Here is a 19,124-nt window from a genome sequence, read left to right as displayed (position 1 = left end):
GAGAAGGGGAGAGAGAGATAGATAGAGAGAGAGAGAGAGAGAGAGAGAGAGAGAGAGAGAGAGAGAGAGAGAGAGGGAGAGAGGAATCTGCTGACTTGCAGGGACTTAACTTATTTCATACTGCTCAATCTACAATGACAATGAGTGGCCCTCGGCATCCACGTTCGCGATGAATAGAATTTGTAACAACAAATTGTAACAGGTATACTTGTACCTGTAGTAGTAGAAATAGAGTCTTATATAATTTTTTCCCCGTTTCCCTTAGCAAACTCGTATTCAGATATTCTGTCTTATATATTGGGTGTCTCTGGCAATATGTACAGTTAACAATCATACAGGAATGATATGTGAAGTTATTCATTTATCATCATCATCGTCATCAACTACAACAACAAATACAATGACAACAACAACAACAACTAATACAATAACAGCAAGAAGAAGAAGAAAAGAAGAAGAAGAAGAAGGAAGAAGAAGAAGAAGAAGAAGAAGAGGAAGAAGAAGAAGAAGAAGAAGAAGAAGAAGAAGAAGAAGAAGAAGAAGAAGAAGAAGAAGAAGAAGAAGAAGAAGAAGAAGAAGAAGAAGAAGAAGAAGAAGAAAAAGAAGAAGAAGAAGAACAACAACAACAACAGCGACAACAACAGCGACAACAACAACTCTGAACATCGGAAAGAACAACAAAATAATCATCATACACTGTCTTCGGAACGATTCATGGTAATATCAAAGACATAATTCGTTTCATGATGGATAAAATAATTACTTTTTTAGTATATCACACTGTAGTTGGAGAGACATTTACATTTGGGCACCAGTCATTTTATCATACACAATTAAATTATTCCAACACCACCGGTTGGACATTTTATCACTGCTAATACTTTGCGATGTAAACATTTATAAACAAGAAATACATATTCAATTTACTTTTAAACAAGAATTTTTTTTTATGAAATGAGAATTTAAAAAAAAAAAAAGAGGATTTAAAAAAAAAACCAAAAAAAACTCCCAAACTCTCTCCCCGTCTCTCTCTATCTCTGAGACCAAATTTGCAGAATGCAAACTTATCAGCTACCATAGACAGTAAATCACGCAATGATAAATCTCTCGATGCTGGACACAGTAACAGTAATACAACTTAAAAGAGTTCAGTTAACGGTGATACAGCTTTGGTTTTTACCGAAGAGCCGAGAGAGCAGTAACAGTAACAGTGGCACAGCTCATATTTTACTGAAGAATCAATACAGCAGCAACAGAAGTACAACTCTAGTTTTACCAGATGAGCAACTGTTAAACAAACAAACCAAAAAACAAAAACAACTAAAAAACAAAACAAAACAAACAAACAAAAAAAAAAGGAAAACATGACAAAACTTTAGTAATTCGTGTCATTTCTTAAATCGTCAAAGCCAATTCTATCCAGATAATTAACATTATTGGTCCCAATGAAGATGAACAGAGAACAGTATTCATATAACTACTCATACTAATAACATTAATAATAATAATTACAACAACAACAGCGCTAATAATAATAATAACAATAATAATAATAATAATAATAATAATAATAATAATAATAATAATAATAATAATATTGAGATTGAGATTAATTTTTCTCTCCTGGCCCTTTACAATACTATCAACACGTGTTGAAAATTATACTGTTTGACATCCACACCAAATTTACATGAAAATATCATACAACACAAAACAATGTTTTTCATCTATAATCAAACCTTTTTTAATAGGCACAGTCGGAATCTATGAGGAGTTTTCAATAAAAATAGGTAAAATAAATAAAATCCCCTTTATTCACCCCATAGGGGAAAATTGTCTCTAGGGTCTATTCCAAGGGAATACTGGAATAACCCAGGCGTCAGCCGCAGTGCAGCGCCGCAAATTGAGACAGGGATAGGTGACTTGCTCAAGGCCACACAGCGCAGCAGCGGGTGATCGAACTCGGTACCTTTCGGGTACGAAACAAAGACCGTACCGCTGCCCCTAATCTCTTTTTCACTAACCACAATCAAAACACGTGAAATTTCAAAATACTACGCATTCACCATTTAAAAAAAAAAGTTATTTATTCATCCTTTAAATTCGTCTTAAAGGCCAATCTTGAAAAATACTAGGAGATAACACAATTCGTGTCATCCTAAATGCAGAGCTACAAAGTAAGCAATAGAGGTTATGTTTCCTGACGAGGGAAAACATGAAGAGCTCAGTGGGGTGGCTCAAAGTGCAAAGTGTTATTCCCTTGGCCATCCCTCACCCGATAAATGAGAAGATAAAAAAAGTAATAGGATAAAACATCTACTGAAGACTGACTTCGAAACATCTGGGAATTCTTCGAACGTTAGAGCTGTCGTGCTGAGAGTACGTATATTAATCCTCTAGAGCAATGCAATATTTTTTTGGCCATGGAAAGACAAGAGTTGTCCCTTTGAATAAAGTTATTGAACAAACAACAAAATATAATACATGCAGTTGTTTTCCTCGCACTCCTCAGTCCTTTTTTAAAACATTGTATTACAGGCACACAAAAGAAGCACAAATATACGCAAATACTAAATACACACACACACACACACACACACACATACACACGAAACCAAAAGAAAAACAAAAATAAATAAATAAAAATAACAACCAACAAATCCTTTTCTTCATGGACATCCGTATTCATAATTATCATAATAACCAAGTTTCGAACAGGACTAACAAAAGCACAGTCACAAGAACGACACACACAAAACCCGTTAACAAGAAAATTAAATACGAACATAATTTCTTCTTCTTCCTCTCCATCAACACCAGTACCATCACCTCGCTTCTCACCATTATGAGCAGCTATCGTATCATAATTTGTGTATTTTGCAAAGCGCATGAAAAACTCATAGTGAATGAGATATTGACACATTAAATAGCCTAAACCTTATTATTTCATCATGGGCATCGTCGTCATCATCTTTGGCCTTGTTTTTTGCCCACATTATTGCCATCCAGAATATCTTCAGACTGATTACTAATCTCGTTTCCTTTCTCATCTACGCCCCTTATAACGGGTCGTTGCTGTGGCGGCGGTTGAGGGCGCCGTATACGATCCTTCATCTGTTTCCGTGGGGGTGGATGACGCTGGGCTCTCATGTCCGGAGCCCCCGCCATGACGTTGTCTACTTTCTTCTTCCAGAAGTCCGCGTTCCGTTTGATGTGTAAGGTGTTGTCGGCCACCATCGGGTCAGGCTTGCCGTAGTTTGGAGGGTTGGCCCAAGGATCGTACCCAAGAATGTTTAGCATTGGAGCTGTGAATGGAGAGTTGGGGGGGGGGGGGGGGGGGTTAAAAGTGTCGGGGGATGGAGATAAAGAATGGGAGAGATATAAATACGAATTGTGAAATAATTTGATTATGTACAGATATCATTTTGTGAAAACGACATTGATTATAGTTGTGGTGGAGGTAATGATGATGATGATTAAGAACGGTTTTATATCCTCTATTTTTTTTTTAACAACGCGGGTTCCTCTTTTAAAGCTGTTATGATTTAGGGTTATGCAAACGCACGGTATTTCATAAATATTTTTTGCAAAACCGTTGATAGATTATCAATTAACTTTAATCAATCGTAAATAATATATGAAAGTAAATCAATGTAATGGCAAACTTTTCAATGCTGTACAGAGCAAAACACATAAAGCGTAAAAACCGGCAATGTTTATAGGAATAAGGCATTCATATTTGGTCACCTGTGGATGGAGTGAGATGTCTCTGACTACGTCTGTACCTACTGATATAACCCGTAAAAATTAGTTGACTATCGGATTACGCAGATAATAACTATTTATCTCTCTGTTGGATACTGCCTCTGGTGTGATACTATTTCATTTACGTGAGGCACCGACAAAGAATCAATTCATTTAATTGTCTTGAACTTTGTAGTGCAACATTTCCGCCACATCTTTAGTTTTACTTCGTTTATCTCGATGATAACGACATCAAAACGAGATTGGCGCATGCTCAGCTAATCAATGAACGCTTTGGCAACATCTTTCTATATCTTGAAAAAGAATCGGAGATTCTAACTGAGGAAACGGATACATTCCACGATCACAAAATCACACATACCTTCATAATCTATATAATTTTACAACCCTGCCTAAATTGAAAGAAAGCCGACCACAGGATTTTATAACGCTGAATTAAGTACAGACAAGCCGAGAGACGAGAATTATGCCAGGTACTAGCCGTCGTGTTATATTTAGTGATAGATAACTTGGGATTATTTTGGCATCCTATTATTGTTATCACACTCTAGTATATTAGCGTCATTGCGAATAATTGTACACAAACTAACGACGAGTCACACACATTGGTGATACATTTTTCGTAGTAACATAGTTTAGAGTACACGCGATTGACACATTGTTATTGACACAAGTCATAATAACTCCGCATTGTATTGACACATTGCTTTATAAGATATAACGATAAAAGGCATCAAATTCAACATACATAATAAGTTGAAATAAGAGAGAGAGATTTCTAAAAATAGAACAGTTCATTCCAGTAAGTGTAAATAAATAAAACAGTCAGTAACAGTATCCTGTCAATATAATATATATATAAAACATCGTAACTAATTTATTGCAACATGGAAGCATATAAAAGATACTTAAGTCTCGCAAAGGACTTAGAAATACCCCAGGAAAGAATATTTTCATGGTGCGAAGAGAAAGTAAAAGAAGAAAAAGAACATGAAGAAAGAATTCGTAGAGAAGAAAATGAAGAAAGAATTCGTAAAGAAGAAAAAGAACACGAAGAAAGAATTCGTAGAGAAGAAAATGAAGAAAGAATTCGTAGAGAAGAAAATGAAGAAAGAATTCGTAGAGAAGAAAAAGAACACGAAGAAAGAATTCGTAGAGAAGAAAAAGAACACGAAGAAAGAATACGTAGAGAAGAACGAGAAGAAAGAGTCCAAGAAAGGGAACTAAAAAGACAAATAGCTTTAGCAGAAGAAGAAACCAAAAGGACCCAAATGATGCTGGAAATTGAAAAAACAAAAACCGGTCATGAAAGAAAACATAATAATAGTGATGAATTTTTCGTGAAACTTCCACGCATGCCAACATACGATGAACGCTCAGACTGTCTAGAATCCTTCTTACACCGATTCGAAGTTCAGGCTAAAGGTTATCGTTGGCCAGAAAGCAAATGGGCCACAGCCTTGATTAACTGCTTATCTGGAGAACCGCTAAAAGTTTTCTATACCTTAACAACTGAAGATGCAGATGACTATGGAAAAATTAAAGACGCTCTACTAAAAAGATTTAGATTAACGGAAGATGGTTACCAGGAAAGGTTTCACACTGCAAAACCGGAAAGTGGAGAAGACTTTAATACATTCGTGAACCGAATTACTCAATTTCTAAATCGGTGGCTTGAGTTGGCAAACGTAAAACAAGACGACTTTGCAGGCCTTTACTATCTCACGCTGAAGAATCGAATCTATCAAGCTTGCAACCCAGATTTAGTCGCATTCTTTAAAGAGAGAAAGCCAGAAAACTTGGACAAATTAAAAATCTACGCAGAAAACTTTAACAGCGCACATCCATTGACACCCCTTAGCAGAACATTGAAGGAACCATACTACGCTGCCGCTGCTCAGAGTCCATGTACACCTAAAGTTCAATACTCAAATAGAACGAGCCGATCAATCACTCGGAACACGCAAGTGAAACAAGATGATCATAGTAACAAACCATGGAACAAACAGTTCAATAGAGACCATAGCCGACCCTATCAAAACAAAACAAGAAATAGCACTGACAATAATACTGAGTATAAGAAAACCAACAAACCTATAATTAAATGTCAATATTGTGGAATGAAAGGCCACACAGCAGACAAATGTTACAAAATCGTGGGATATCCGAAAGAAACTGCAAATGCATCACTCCAAACCAGTGTAAATAATCAGACACGAATAATGTCAGGAGAAAATATAAATGTGTATTGCGTGAAAGGTATGTCACTTTTAACACAAACTCACAAATCAGGATCGCTATTTTTTTGTGAAGGCAAAGCTAATGGAACTGATTGCAAAATATTGAGAGACACAGGATGCAGTACAGTAGGAATAAAAGCATCTTTGATCAACAATGCATCACATTCAGTGGCACAGTCGAAACCTTTGAAACAGCTAACGTGTACATAGAAACCCCATACTATACAGGAATAGTGGAATGCTGTATACTTCCCAACCCCGTCGCTGATGTTATTGTTGGCAATATAAAAGGTCTTAAAGACAACCCAACAGATGTAAAGGAATGGTCATTAACCCAAGAAACAGCTTGTCTAGCAGAAACAAGAAAGATGACTAAGACAACAGAGAAGCCAATGACTATTTCTCTAGAACCACAACAATTTGACAGGAACACGTTCATTGAAGAACAGAAAAAGGACCCGACTTTAACATCATATTTCAATATCGCAAACAAAGGGACGAAATCAAAAGTTGAATACATCATTGAAAAAGATATTCTGTTCAGGTTACATAGGAAAAGAAACAAAATAGCTAAACAACTGGTCACGCCGAGTATTTACAGAAACAAAATCCTTGGAATAGCGCACGATTCAATAACTTCTGGACATCTTGGGAGCTCTTCCACATTGAAGAGAATATCCGAGAATTTCACATGGCCTGGAATTACTAAAGACGTCCGAGAATATGTGAAATCGTGTGACACATGCCAAAGAAGAGTCGCAAAAGGCAGAATACCGAGATTGCCATTAGAGACAACCCCAGTTATTGAAAAAGTTTTTCAAAAAGTTGCAATTGACATTATAGGCCCTTTAACAAAATCAGATAGAAACCATACACACATACTAACACTAGTCGATTACGCAACCAGGTGGCCAGAAGCGATAGCATTGAAATCAACTACATCGGATCACATAGCTGAAGCATTGATGACAATTTTTACCAGAATAGGCATACCAAATGAGATACTGTCGGACAATGGACCCCAATTTACATCACATATGATGCATGAAACCATGAAACTCATGGGAATCCAACACTCATTCACAACTCCCTACCACCCCCAAGCAAATGGTCTTTGTGAAAGATTTAATGGCACTCTAAAGAATATGTTAAGAAAAGTGTCAGCAGAAAAACCAGATGATTGGGACAGATACTTACCAGCAATCCTATTTGCATATAGAGAAATACCCCAAGAATCTACAGGCTACTCCCCATTTGAGTTGATGTATGGACGATCACCTCGCGGCCCGATCAATATAGTAGCCGACATTTGTAAAGGGAATGAGGAGGACAATAACGAAATTATGTTTGCTTACGAATATGTAAGAAACCTGAAAGACAGAATAGAGGATACATGTAAGCTAGCACAGGAATCCATCACTAAAAAAGCAGAGAAATACAAGGAATACTCCGATCGAAAAAGCAAGTCAAGAAAATTTGAGATTGGTGACAAAGTACTAATACTCTTACCCGATGACTCGAGTAAACTTTTAGCTACATGGAAAGGACCATTCAAAATAACAGCAGTAAAATCTAATGTTAATTACGAGATTAAAATTAACAACACAACAAAGACATTCCATGCAAATATGCTAAAAAAGTATTTTGATAGAGACACAGTGTCGCAACCTATGTTTACTAATATCGAAGCTTCAAATGCAGGATTAGTCATACCGTTGGTCATGGGACACAGACACCCGAGACAGAAAAACAAACAAAAATCGCACAATTGCAACCACCTAAGACAAAAAAAGAAGTACGCAAAGTACTTGGGCTCCTAAATTTTTACAGGAAATACATTTACAACTTCGCGCACATCGCGACACCGCTAACAAATCTGACAAAGAATGGGTCACCGAACAAAATTGTTTGGACAGAAGTGTGTCAGAATAGCTTTAACCAATTAAAGGCATTACTCTGTTCAGAACCAATTCTTAAATTACCCGACATATCAAAAGAATTTGTTGTAAGAACTGACGCGTCTGATAAGGGCATCGCAGGTGTACTATTACAGGAGCATGAGGGAACTCTAATGCCTTGCTTATATGCAAGCAGAAAATTATTGGACAGAGAATCACGATACTCTGTAATAGAGCGTGAAGGACTAGCCATCGTCTTTGCTTTAAAGACATTCAGCAGATATCTACTGCTAAAAGAGTTTGTGGTCGAAACGGACCATAAACCACTCACGTACATAAGAAATAACAAAATGAATAATAGTAGAGTACTAAGGTGGAGTCTATTTTTGCAAAATTACACTTTCAGTATCTCTCACATACCAGGCTGTGAAAATATTCACGCCGACCTACTTTCTCGATTAGTATAAACACATGAGAAGGGTATAACTTAACCTCCCATGCATACTGTTAGTTACCTCGCAAATTATGCCAAATCAGAACGCACAATTTCGATAATTTTATTTGTAAACATGATGACCCAACTTAATGTAACATTGAGTATTGTTTGGATATATATACCATACCCATTCATGATTTGGGAAATATTCTCTTTACTATTATTGTTATGAATTTTCACTCATTTATGATTAATAATTGAAATGTCAATATTCCATTTACATTTTCATTCATTTCATTCAGTAAATTACCTTCATATCATCGACTTAAATCATGCTTCATTGCCATCACTATTGTTTATCACAATGATTTGTAATCACATTGCCATCATGTCGTTCATCACAATGATTTGTAATCACAATCTTTCATTGTTATTGTCGCCCATTCATATACCTACGTTAATATAAACATTTCCATGTCTAGTTAATAAATAATTTAATTGTAGCACAAATCATAACAATGGATTAATGCTAGAGTATCATGATAGTAAATTTACTTCCGTTTGTAAAATCTATCTTTCCCATAATGGTTAAAGAGTATATTTTAAACGTGGGTGGGGGGTGTCACAGTAAAGATTGTTCACAATTATCTTATTAAATTTTATTTTATTAAGAACTGAATTCATCTCACTCCAGTTATATTTCGGTAGGCTTAGATAAACTTTACCTTCTAATATTAGATCGTCTTTCCTTTTATAGCCTTCCCTCGAATTAATTTCTAATTAGTGAATACTTTTCGTTCTACATTCTGTCACGTAGCCATTTATTATAAAAGCTGATAGGTCTAATATTCTACACTCACTTTCTCTCCACAATCTATGCCGGACGGCCAGTCGCTCTATTCCTATATATATACTGGAAGATTTTTATCTTTTGGGACTTTGTAGATATTATATCTACACCATTAAGACGCCGGAGCTTTTAACTTTGATTGTATAATCTTCAAGGATCAAACCCAAGCCCGCTGTACTACACTATAACCTCTTACCAATTGCCTGGAAGCGGAATTTTACGAGTCCAATCCTGTTATCAGAGGAATAGATCATCCAAGCCCATCAACTGCCTGGAAACGTAAACTTACGAACCTGACATATTATCATAAGTTACGTAAAATATTCATATCTCTATTTGTAACTGTCACGATCACTGTTTATCTCTTTTAATTAAATTTCATCATTATTTTTATTTCATTGTAAACAAATCGTTAATTGTTTTTCATTTATAGTAACTAGTAAATTCTGGGGCCTCATTCTACATATATCTTTATGCATAGTCGAGTAGCTCTTTACTCACTTGAGACCATGACAGTGTTATTGGGTGAGGTTATTCTATTGATTTATATTAAAGTATTTCTGCTTTAACGGGGATTAAATTCGTATCGTATGAACCTGATTTATCCCTATGTAACGTGCCACATCTACCACTAATACTAACTATTTCTTTAAATTTAAAACTTTATTACTATTTGTCGAGTTGCCAAGAACTTAAAACCCATCCATGACAGGGTGAAAGAGGCACCAGGCGACTTCTGTCTTTGGGGAAAACTATTTTACTTCTATTTGTCTCTATCTACTTGCCACTTCTCCTACACAGATGCGACAGACTGATAACCTAAACCGTATGGTTCCCATTGCCGTGATGGAAATACTCCCAAATCAACGCGGAATGTTCTCCATTGCCACAATGTTAAAATAAAAGGAGCCGATAATTGCGTCCGGTGAGAAAAAATAGAGCTTTTATAAAGAGCAATATCTACTAAATGTGCTCAAAGCACATTACAAAGAGTCCATGGCCAACAGCAACACGTAACATGTAGAACAAGACATAACGCCCGTTAGGCGATATTACAAATTTTCCGACAGAGAAAACGTTGTTGACGGCCAGGTCTCTTTTTACACATGAATACGGTGAGAGAATGTGAGTAAAGAGTCATTTCCAAGGACTCAACTATGCGCCGAGCGAAGCTCGAACCCAGGACCTTCCGATCCGAAAGCGAGTGTCATACCACAAGACCACATAGCCGCACTGAGAAGCCCAGCAAATTTGTTCACGTCGCATAATATGTTGAAACCCACACCTAAAGTTAATAATACCTAGATACCATCTAATTGACTGTTATTTCATTATCATGTACCATCTATCTCAACACACCAACCATTGTGAAAAATTAAATTAACTATTAGAGGCAAAATGGAACCCTACAGGAAGTAAAGTAGTCTCTCAGAGCCATTAGAAACTGGAGTTCACCCCGGTTTCTATATCGTGAAACGGACAATAATAATTGCTTGCGATCCTTTGGATAGACGATAGGCTATAGCGAAGTACATTCCGCCAGATCTAACAGGCCCAGATACCCAATCACAGCTGGGTGGACGAGGGAGATGGGGTCCGAAAAAAATCTCAACTACACCCGGGATCGATCTCGGTCCCTTTGCTTGAGAAGCGAGTGCTCTACCAACTGAGTTATCGGAACACCCCGTAGAGGAAAGGAAGGTAGACCAAAACGTTTAAAAAGCAAGAAAGACTGGGTATGGTGGTAATAAGGCTGGTCGAGGAGCAATGATCAGAAGAGATTCCAAAACAAATTGTGGAAGACTTTTATCGATCTATATTAATAAAACAGTAAATCTCTCTGAGTGTGTGTGTGTGTGTGTGCGTGTGTGTGTGTGTGTGTGTGTGTTTGTGTGCGTGTCGTCTACAGGGAAAACTAAACTATAATATTCTGCTATGAAATTAGCCGGTTCGTTAATATTTCTATCCATCTAATACAAGACGTCCGCTTTCTCCTATCAAGGCATTGAATAGAAGATCGAAGCCAACGCCACTCATTTCTTTGTTATCAATCTTAACTCACTCAACCCTAACACCGACTATATCCTTAGACTACCCGAGTTAATTTTACCCCATGCCTATTTATTATATTTTTAGGAGACAAATTTTAGGCGTAGTATCGAAGCTAATGTTTTTAGTTTTTGAATGTTAATGATAGTTGAATAAAACTATCCATGTACATGCTAATTTAATACATTTTTTCCAATTTTGAAAAGTAGCAAAAAGCTCTAGGATTGAGTGAGTTAAACCACCAACGAAGTGATAAGTTCTATTTAAACATAATTAAATCAATCAGACTGTAGACCTATATTAAAATCGATACGAGAAACTTAGGAGATCCACGCGTATGCAATATTAAGCCGGTAAACTAAGCATTTGATTATTGATGGTATTCGTAACCTTCAACGTTTATAGTCTGTGAGAGAGAATTTAATAAGAAGTAATCACCCATTTGAAGTTGAAGCTGCGAAAACCCGTGCCAAATAATATATAGGTTATTTCCAAGCACTTCTGAGGACTTCCGCCCTACCACTATGCAGAGTATTGTGCCCCGGTGTCGGGTAGGAGCAGGAACGTTGAGACGGTAGATGTAAAACTTCGCAAGGGTCGGGAACGCAGGCCAAGAGATTGGGGGCTGATAATTGCAAGTATAATGGACCAACATACAAAACTATGTGTAACCGTTTTTTTTTGTTTGTTTGTTTGTTGCTTTAGGTCTCTTCCAACACAATTGAGGTTATATGAGAGACCGCTGAAACAAAAAAACAAGCAATCTAACAAAAATAGTACAAATGTCAATCAAAAGCATAACCTAAAGATATCATAAGCTAAATTATAAATAACCAAGAACAAACAGGCAGAGGATTTACAGGAAAAAAAATATCCCCTGTCAAAAATACAATCAGAAACCAAAGAAGCAGGATAGGCTAGTAAAGAGAAGAAGAAACGACATCACTATCGGATCGTACACCCATGCGAACATCATAGGTATATGATTCAAGGGTGATGCTCCCATCCAACCACCCGCTATGTGTAACCGTGAACGTTTATAGCCTGGTTAATATGGTTTGGTGACAACTACTCATAAACGTGGGAGGCAAAAAAATAAAAACAATAACAAAGACCAGAGTGACGTCATCTTCGTTCTCACTTTAGATAGTATGCGCTTGGCTAAGAAGCTCATAACATTGCCATCCGGAAGTATAACGGACCAACACACAAAACTGTGTGTAACCATGAACTTTTATAGTGTGGTTGATACAGTTTAGTGAGAATCGCTCACAAACGCGGATGGCAAAATACAATAACAAAGACCAGAGTGACGTCATCTTCGTTCTAACTATAAGAACTATGGCGACGATCCACCCCGTCCATCGACCGTTATGACATACCTATAGAGGCCATATTTCTCACGACATCATTGGGTATCATCCCAACCCACTTGCTCAAGGCATCTATGTTCACTGGTTTGATCACTTGGTCTGTTGATTTCTCGACCCTGTGTGGAAACAAGAGGGAAAAAAATAAAAATTATGGAGTACACAACAATGACGGACCAAAAATGCAAAATTTTTACTCCGATTTCTATGAATTACCAGTTTAAAATCTTTAGAATTGGATGAAGTGTGGTTAATATTGACAGGCAAAATACATTTTTCTTTATCACTTTTTAAAAAAAGGGTCAATTTAATCAATCGATATTTGAAGGACGAGTTTTCTTTCCAAAATTTTTAATGAGTGTTTTGTCAGAGTACGGCGCTGTGGAGAGACCCCAAATGATTTCTTACAAACACTCACAAAGACGGTTTGCAAAGCGCGTTGAGCACGTTTGGTGAATATTGCTCTATATAAAAGCACAGAAAAGCTCAGATTTTGCAGTGGAAAATATCAACTCTCCACGAACACACACAACGCACACAGACACACGAACACACACACACACACACACACACACACACAACCTGAACTTTTGTAAATAGTCCAATATCCACTAATGGTGCTCAAAGCTTAAGTCGCCAACAGCAAGAGTTAACAAGTTTGATAAGACAAGATGCTTGTTAGACGATATTACATTTTAAAAATTTTGGACAGAGACAACGCTGTTAACTCATTTTACACCTAACTACGATGAGAGAATGTGAGTTAAGAGTCTTTTCCAAGGAAATAACTATGCGCCGCTTGGTACTCGAACTCAGGACCTTCCTATCCGAAGGCGAGTGTGTCATACTACAAGACCACATACACACAACAACACACAAGCAACGTAAACAACTGTCCCTCTCAAGGAGAAGGACTCGGACGAGGGTCAGGCAAAATTCAATCTGGGACTTCGTTTGAGAGTTTTGACTTCGCGAAACCCAGATTTGAGAGTTTTTGCCAAGGTGAGGGTCATTTAAATTGATCGATATTTGAAGGACGAGTTTTCTGACCAAAATTTTTAAATACGGGGTTTTCCAGAGTACGGCAGTCAACTAGTTAAGGCCCCCCAAAAGTTTTCTTTAAGGTGTCTCGTCATTGACAAATCATACAGATGGCGACAATCGTGGCCATTGATAGATGGGTGACTATGTCCAAATAAATCTAGCCGAAAGGTTGTGTTCTCTCGTAAAACACTTTATATACATCAGCCCACTCGACTCTGGTGTGAATCAGTAACGAGATACGGTAAGTGAAGGATAGATAGTAAGATGTTATTACAAAAAGGGCGACTTGTACATTATAAATAAAACAAAAATCCTTTCTACGCAGCTCGCAGAGGGAAGGGAATGGGGTCGATCAAAGTTAAGCATTGTGAAAGCTTATCTGGTATGGTTACGTTGTGACAATGCGTTATACTTATATTCATTTTCAAACTTCGTTTATTAACTCACTCAACCCTAACACCGACTATATCCGTAGTAAACCCAGAGTTACTTTTTACGCCATGTCTATTTATTACATTTTTCTGAGACAAATTATAGGCGTACTCTCAAAGCTAATGTTTTTAGTTTATGCATGTTAATGCGAGTTGAATAAAACTAGGAGAATACTTATTTATTATACATTTGTTTCCAAATTTGAAAAGTAGCAAAAATCTCTAGGATTGAGTGAGTTAATCAATAAGTTGCCCAACCAACCGCCTTCCAATAGTAATAGCCACAATATTATTGTAAGGTAACACCCAGCCTGCCACAATCGCAGTACTACTTCCGGATCAGGATAGTTATTTGATTTTTTTTTTTCTGGGGGAAGGGGGGGGGGGGGGGAGAGGAGGGGGAGAGACAAACAACCAGGACCAAAGCATCCCCCCAATTTCTGTTATGATATCAACGGGTGTATATTATACTAAACCCACGCCGTTATGTATCCTTATATCGATTCTGTTTTCCATGTCAGAAAACGAGCCGTTTTTCCTCTAGAATTCCATCCAGACAGACCTTATTCACCAGGCCATAACAAATCATCATAAAAATGTTTCCATCAACATTCAGATATCGACCTTACACTGTAACTTACACAGTGGCATATATTATTATATCATATGTCCCCATGTTTCGTTATTTATTTATTTTATCCTCGTTATTTTCATTATAGAAGAGTAAAGTTGGTGCAATAAAATAAACAACATCACGTGACCGGATATTTGACATCAAACGTGACCCAGATTTTTTTATAAATGACCCGAACTATGCTGCAATTGACCTTTAGTAATGTCATGCGCATCCAACCAACTTTTTGTTTACATGTTGCTAAGGCAGCAAACTGAAGTTGGCGCGAATAAATTCAAGCTGTTTACTCCGAGTCTGAGATAGCTAGGGAGGCCACGATCATATTTTTTTATCGCCAAAATACCCCTTCTTTTTTTTATAGGAAAACCATAATCATGGTTCCCCCTCCTCCCGTAAACAAAACCATATCTATGTCCAGGGAAACAAAGATGGTTGCTTGTCTTTGGTTAAGGCGGACCATACTTTTTTTTTTTTACAGCGTATCAAATGATCAAAGTCAAAGCATACGGTCAATGTAATGAAGAGAGTAAATTCGAATCTATCTCCTATCTCTTCGCTCAGATGACCCTTTTGACAGAAGACAACTACTACTTCTACACTATAACTATAACTGCACTACCACTACTGTATTATAACCACTGATACCACAAAACTATAGACTTTTATACTATCTAGAACTAATGGACCGTATGGCTTAGCGGTACGGTTTTCGTCTTGTCACAAAAGTCGAGCAATGCCAATGCTAAGTGTGATCAGTAATAGGATGGGTGACTAATCGTGAAAAATTATACACACATTACCCCACTCGATTGAATGAGTATCTGGCTACAGAAATGGCGGTTAGTGTAGTGACAGTTTAAGTACACAAGGGTCGCCTAACAGGCTGTATGACAAAGAAATATGGTTCCACACGGCTTGTTGAAGTGGGGGGATAAATATGAAACATTTTGAAGCGCATTGCTCACGGCTATCTGTAGAAATGCGCTGTATAAATATTCATATTTATGTACTTGGTCCAACGGATACTATTACTATTTCTACTACAAGACCTCTACTACTACTACTACTACTATTACTAATAATAATAATAATAATAATAATAATAATAACAATATAATAATAATAACAATAACAATTATTATTGTTGTTGTCAGTATCACCGTTTATTAATGATTTAAAAAAGTGTTAAAGATACTTGCAAAATGTTGGTGTTGTGTGTGTTGTAGTAATCCAGCGACGCAACTCTGTACTGTCTACAACTACAAGAGACGCACAAGACCGTGGCACTAAACATCCCTGGCATGCATTTAGTCAAACAACATGAAAGCAACATTCACGGTAGCGTTAACTACGTCAAAGTCAAAGACAAAACAATAGTGACATACAACCAGGACATGACAGTAAGTGAGGTGGAAATTCTCAGAATTGAAAGCAGACACTTCAATGTGATATTACTGTCAACAAACCTCCACCAACGCCATTCAAGTGGCCAGTTACATCCACCATTAGTGAGAAACCAATGATTGTGATAGGTGACTTTAACTGCCACAGCACCAAATGGGGATACAATGAGAACAACAAAGATGGAGATACTGTTGAGGAATGGGCTGACCAATATAATCTGACACTCTTCTATGACGCATGAAGCATCCCTTCCAAGCGCTTGTTGGAGAACAGGCTACAACCCAGACCTTGCATTTGTGTCTTCCAGATATGTCAAAAACTGTCGGCAACCCCATTCCAAAATCAGTATACAGACCTATCGCCATTGAGGTAGGATCAGTCATCTCTACGAGAACAAACAAATTATATGAACTGTGTTCGTGGACCTGGCAGTAAATCATAGGAAACTTCTCCTAAAGGTTGAAAGGGTAACTCGTAACACAAAAATAGTTGCAATAATAAAATTCCTTATGTCAAACCGTCACTTTTTTGTGGAAATGGATGGGAAGAAAAGCAGATCACAAAAGAACGGACTCCCTCAAGGATCGGTACTTGCACATATCCTTTTCAACGTTTATACCAACGACCAACCTCATTTTGAGAACATCAGGGGGTTTCTATATGATCTGTGTCTTGTGTCCCAGGCCTCTGATTTCAAGACCATTGAGGAGAGACTAACGGATGTCCTGGAGCCACTCTCTGAGGCCACATTTAAAGAACTCACTTGCCAACCCAGGAAAAACTCAAGTGTGTGCTTTCCATTTAAAGAACCGCCAAGCCTAAAGAAAACAGGAAACTGAACATCTGGAATGGGAACATATTGGATAAAAACACATTTCCCATGTACTTCGGTGTTACCGTAGACCGCACAATGTCCTTTTCTCAGAACACAAAGAAAACAAAAGCAAAGGTGGCCACAAGAAACAACTTCCTAAGAAAAGAGGCAAAAACTTACACGCCATGGGGAGCAGATCCGAAAACAGTCAGGACAACCATAGTAGCCCTCTGCTATTCATCAGCCGAATAGGTCTCACCAGTCTGAGTAAGATCCTGCCATGTCAAAATAACACCTGCCGGATCATTAGAGTAACTTGAAACCGACTGCAGTTCCAGTCCTCCATCGGCTGGCTGGCATTGCACCTCCATACATTCAAAGAGCCACTGATTCCAAAGCCCAGAAATATGAATAGAAAATGGACCCAAGGCACCCAAAGCACAGCCCAATGACAAGTAGACTGAAGTCGAGAAAGAGCTTCACGATGGAAGAAAGCATCAACCCTGACCATGCAGCTGTATACATGCGTTCCACGTTGAGAGAGTGGAACAATCATGCAAATGAAGCTGTTAAAGATCTGAGAGAAGAACTGTCCTACGGAACTGAGCTCCCCAGGAATGAATTGGTAACACTGAACAGAGCACAGGCAAAACTTGTGAGAACAACTGGAAGCATGAAAAAGTGGGGCTGGTTGAGAGTAGCTTGTGTACATGTGGGTGCCCAGAGCAGACATCCTTAGAGAATGCCAGGATGCGCTCAGCTGCACTGACCATGACCCAAGAGTCTGCTCCCCAGATGCTGTGGAGTGGGTTCGGTGTTGGTGCGAAACTGTGACGATGATGACTTGCAAAATGAATAAGTCTTACACCTGCCAATATATAAGTAAGATGACAGGATGCTGATCTTTTTAACATCAAAGTACTTTTGTAACCCGGCAGTGCTAACTTTTATGTGTAACCCAGAATGAAAAGTTATTACAAGAGACGATTGCAAGATATTTAGATAAATTGCTAGTTTAACATTGTGGTAGACGTACATATATGTATTAAAGTTACATATCCAATAACCTGTAGGTTAACAGAGAAGGAGGGGCGCACAAGTTCATTGTAATTTGAAGTTGAGGAGTTGGAACAAAGTTGATTTGCATTGAGTCAGAATTCAATCAAGTCTTAGACTTAGATTGAAAGAAAAAAATCTTTTTTAAAACAAGAAACAAAAAAACAACCCTACAGCGTTCACCAGAATGAATAAAAACAGGACAGTCTTTAAACTGTATCAATGGAAATCACATCTTGCATATACAAGACCTCTAGTGCTATTGTGAGGATTGGTTCTCAGTCTCACCCGTTATGCTGTATCTGAGTGCCATAACACAACTTGTGAAATCCAAATAAATTAAAAACAGATTATAAATTTATATCATATTTATTGTCATTTCATTCATATTCATGTTATTCACACTGAAATCATTTTAAAAAATATAGATATGATGTTTCTCCATTAAAGGTATGCTTGTATTCTCATCCTGTGAAAGAGAAAGAAAAAAAAAAAGAAAAAAATTGATAATTATTACTGAAACTGTGTAGTTCCATTTTAAAAATCTGTGATGTAAGAGCCTCAGCAAAAGCTTTGGTTAAAAAAGGTTCTGATTCAAGAAATGCACTTCTTAGGCAGAACATGCGATTAACCTGTGTAGACTTTAGTATTATGGTCTTGCATATAATTATCAAGTGCAGAAAGTTTGCCATTAAAATGATTATTTAATAGAATTTAATATAATTTGATTCGAGAAATGGAACACAAAGGAAGAATTTGCGATTAACCTGTCCAGTCATAAGCATCATGTTCTTGTTTATAAAGTGCAGAAACTTTGCAAATAAATAGAATAAATAGAAAAGAATTTTATTCGAGGAATGGAATACAACGGCAGAATTTGCGACTAACCAGTTAAGACAAAAGCGCCATGGTCTTATTTACAAAATACAGAAACTTTGTGAATATTTCGAGAAATGTAGCACAAAAACATCACTGTCTTGCATATGAAGTGCAGAAAGTTTGTGATTAAGCCACTGCATTATTTAATATGATGTTGCTGATAAATGAAACAATGCAATACAATTTTTAAAAATATGTTCTGCAACATCACATGGTCCCATCTATCAAATTCTACTACCATTACAAATCAGCTA

The 19,124-nt window shown here is 37.3% G+C and overlaps 1 protein-coding gene across 2 annotated transcripts in view; it reads right to left on the bottom strand.

The window, feature by feature from the left end:
- Positions 1-2,672: 2,672 nt before the first annotated feature.
- Positions 2,673-19,124, bottom strand: part of LOC144967893 (protein-tyrosine sulfotransferase 1-like) — a 103,025-nt gene continuing 86,573 nt past the window's right edge. For both annotated transcript variants that reach the window (XM_078905641.1, XM_078905640.1), the window contains exons 3-4: positions 12,621-12,727; positions 2,673-3,305 (exon numbers count right to left, since the gene is read on the bottom strand). In XM_078905641.1, coding sequence (XP_078761767.1) covers positions 2,968-3,305; positions 12,621-12,727 — 445 coding nt within the window. In that variant the 3' untranslated portion in view covers positions 2,673-2,967. The remainder of the gene's footprint in view (positions 3,306-12,620; positions 12,728-19,124) is intronic.

Source organism: Berghia stephanieae, chromosome 3 (genome assembly GCF_034508935.2).
Source record: "Berghia stephanieae isolate SIO BIC M18660-M18661 chromosome 3, UCSD_Bste_1.3, whole genome shotgun sequence".
NCBI classification, from domain to species: domain Eukaryota; kingdom Metazoa; phylum Mollusca; class Gastropoda; order Nudibranchia; family Aeolidiidae; genus Berghia; species Berghia stephanieae.
The sequence above is the reverse complement of the archived record's forward strand: the minus strand, read 5'-3'. Positions and strand labels throughout refer to the sequence as shown.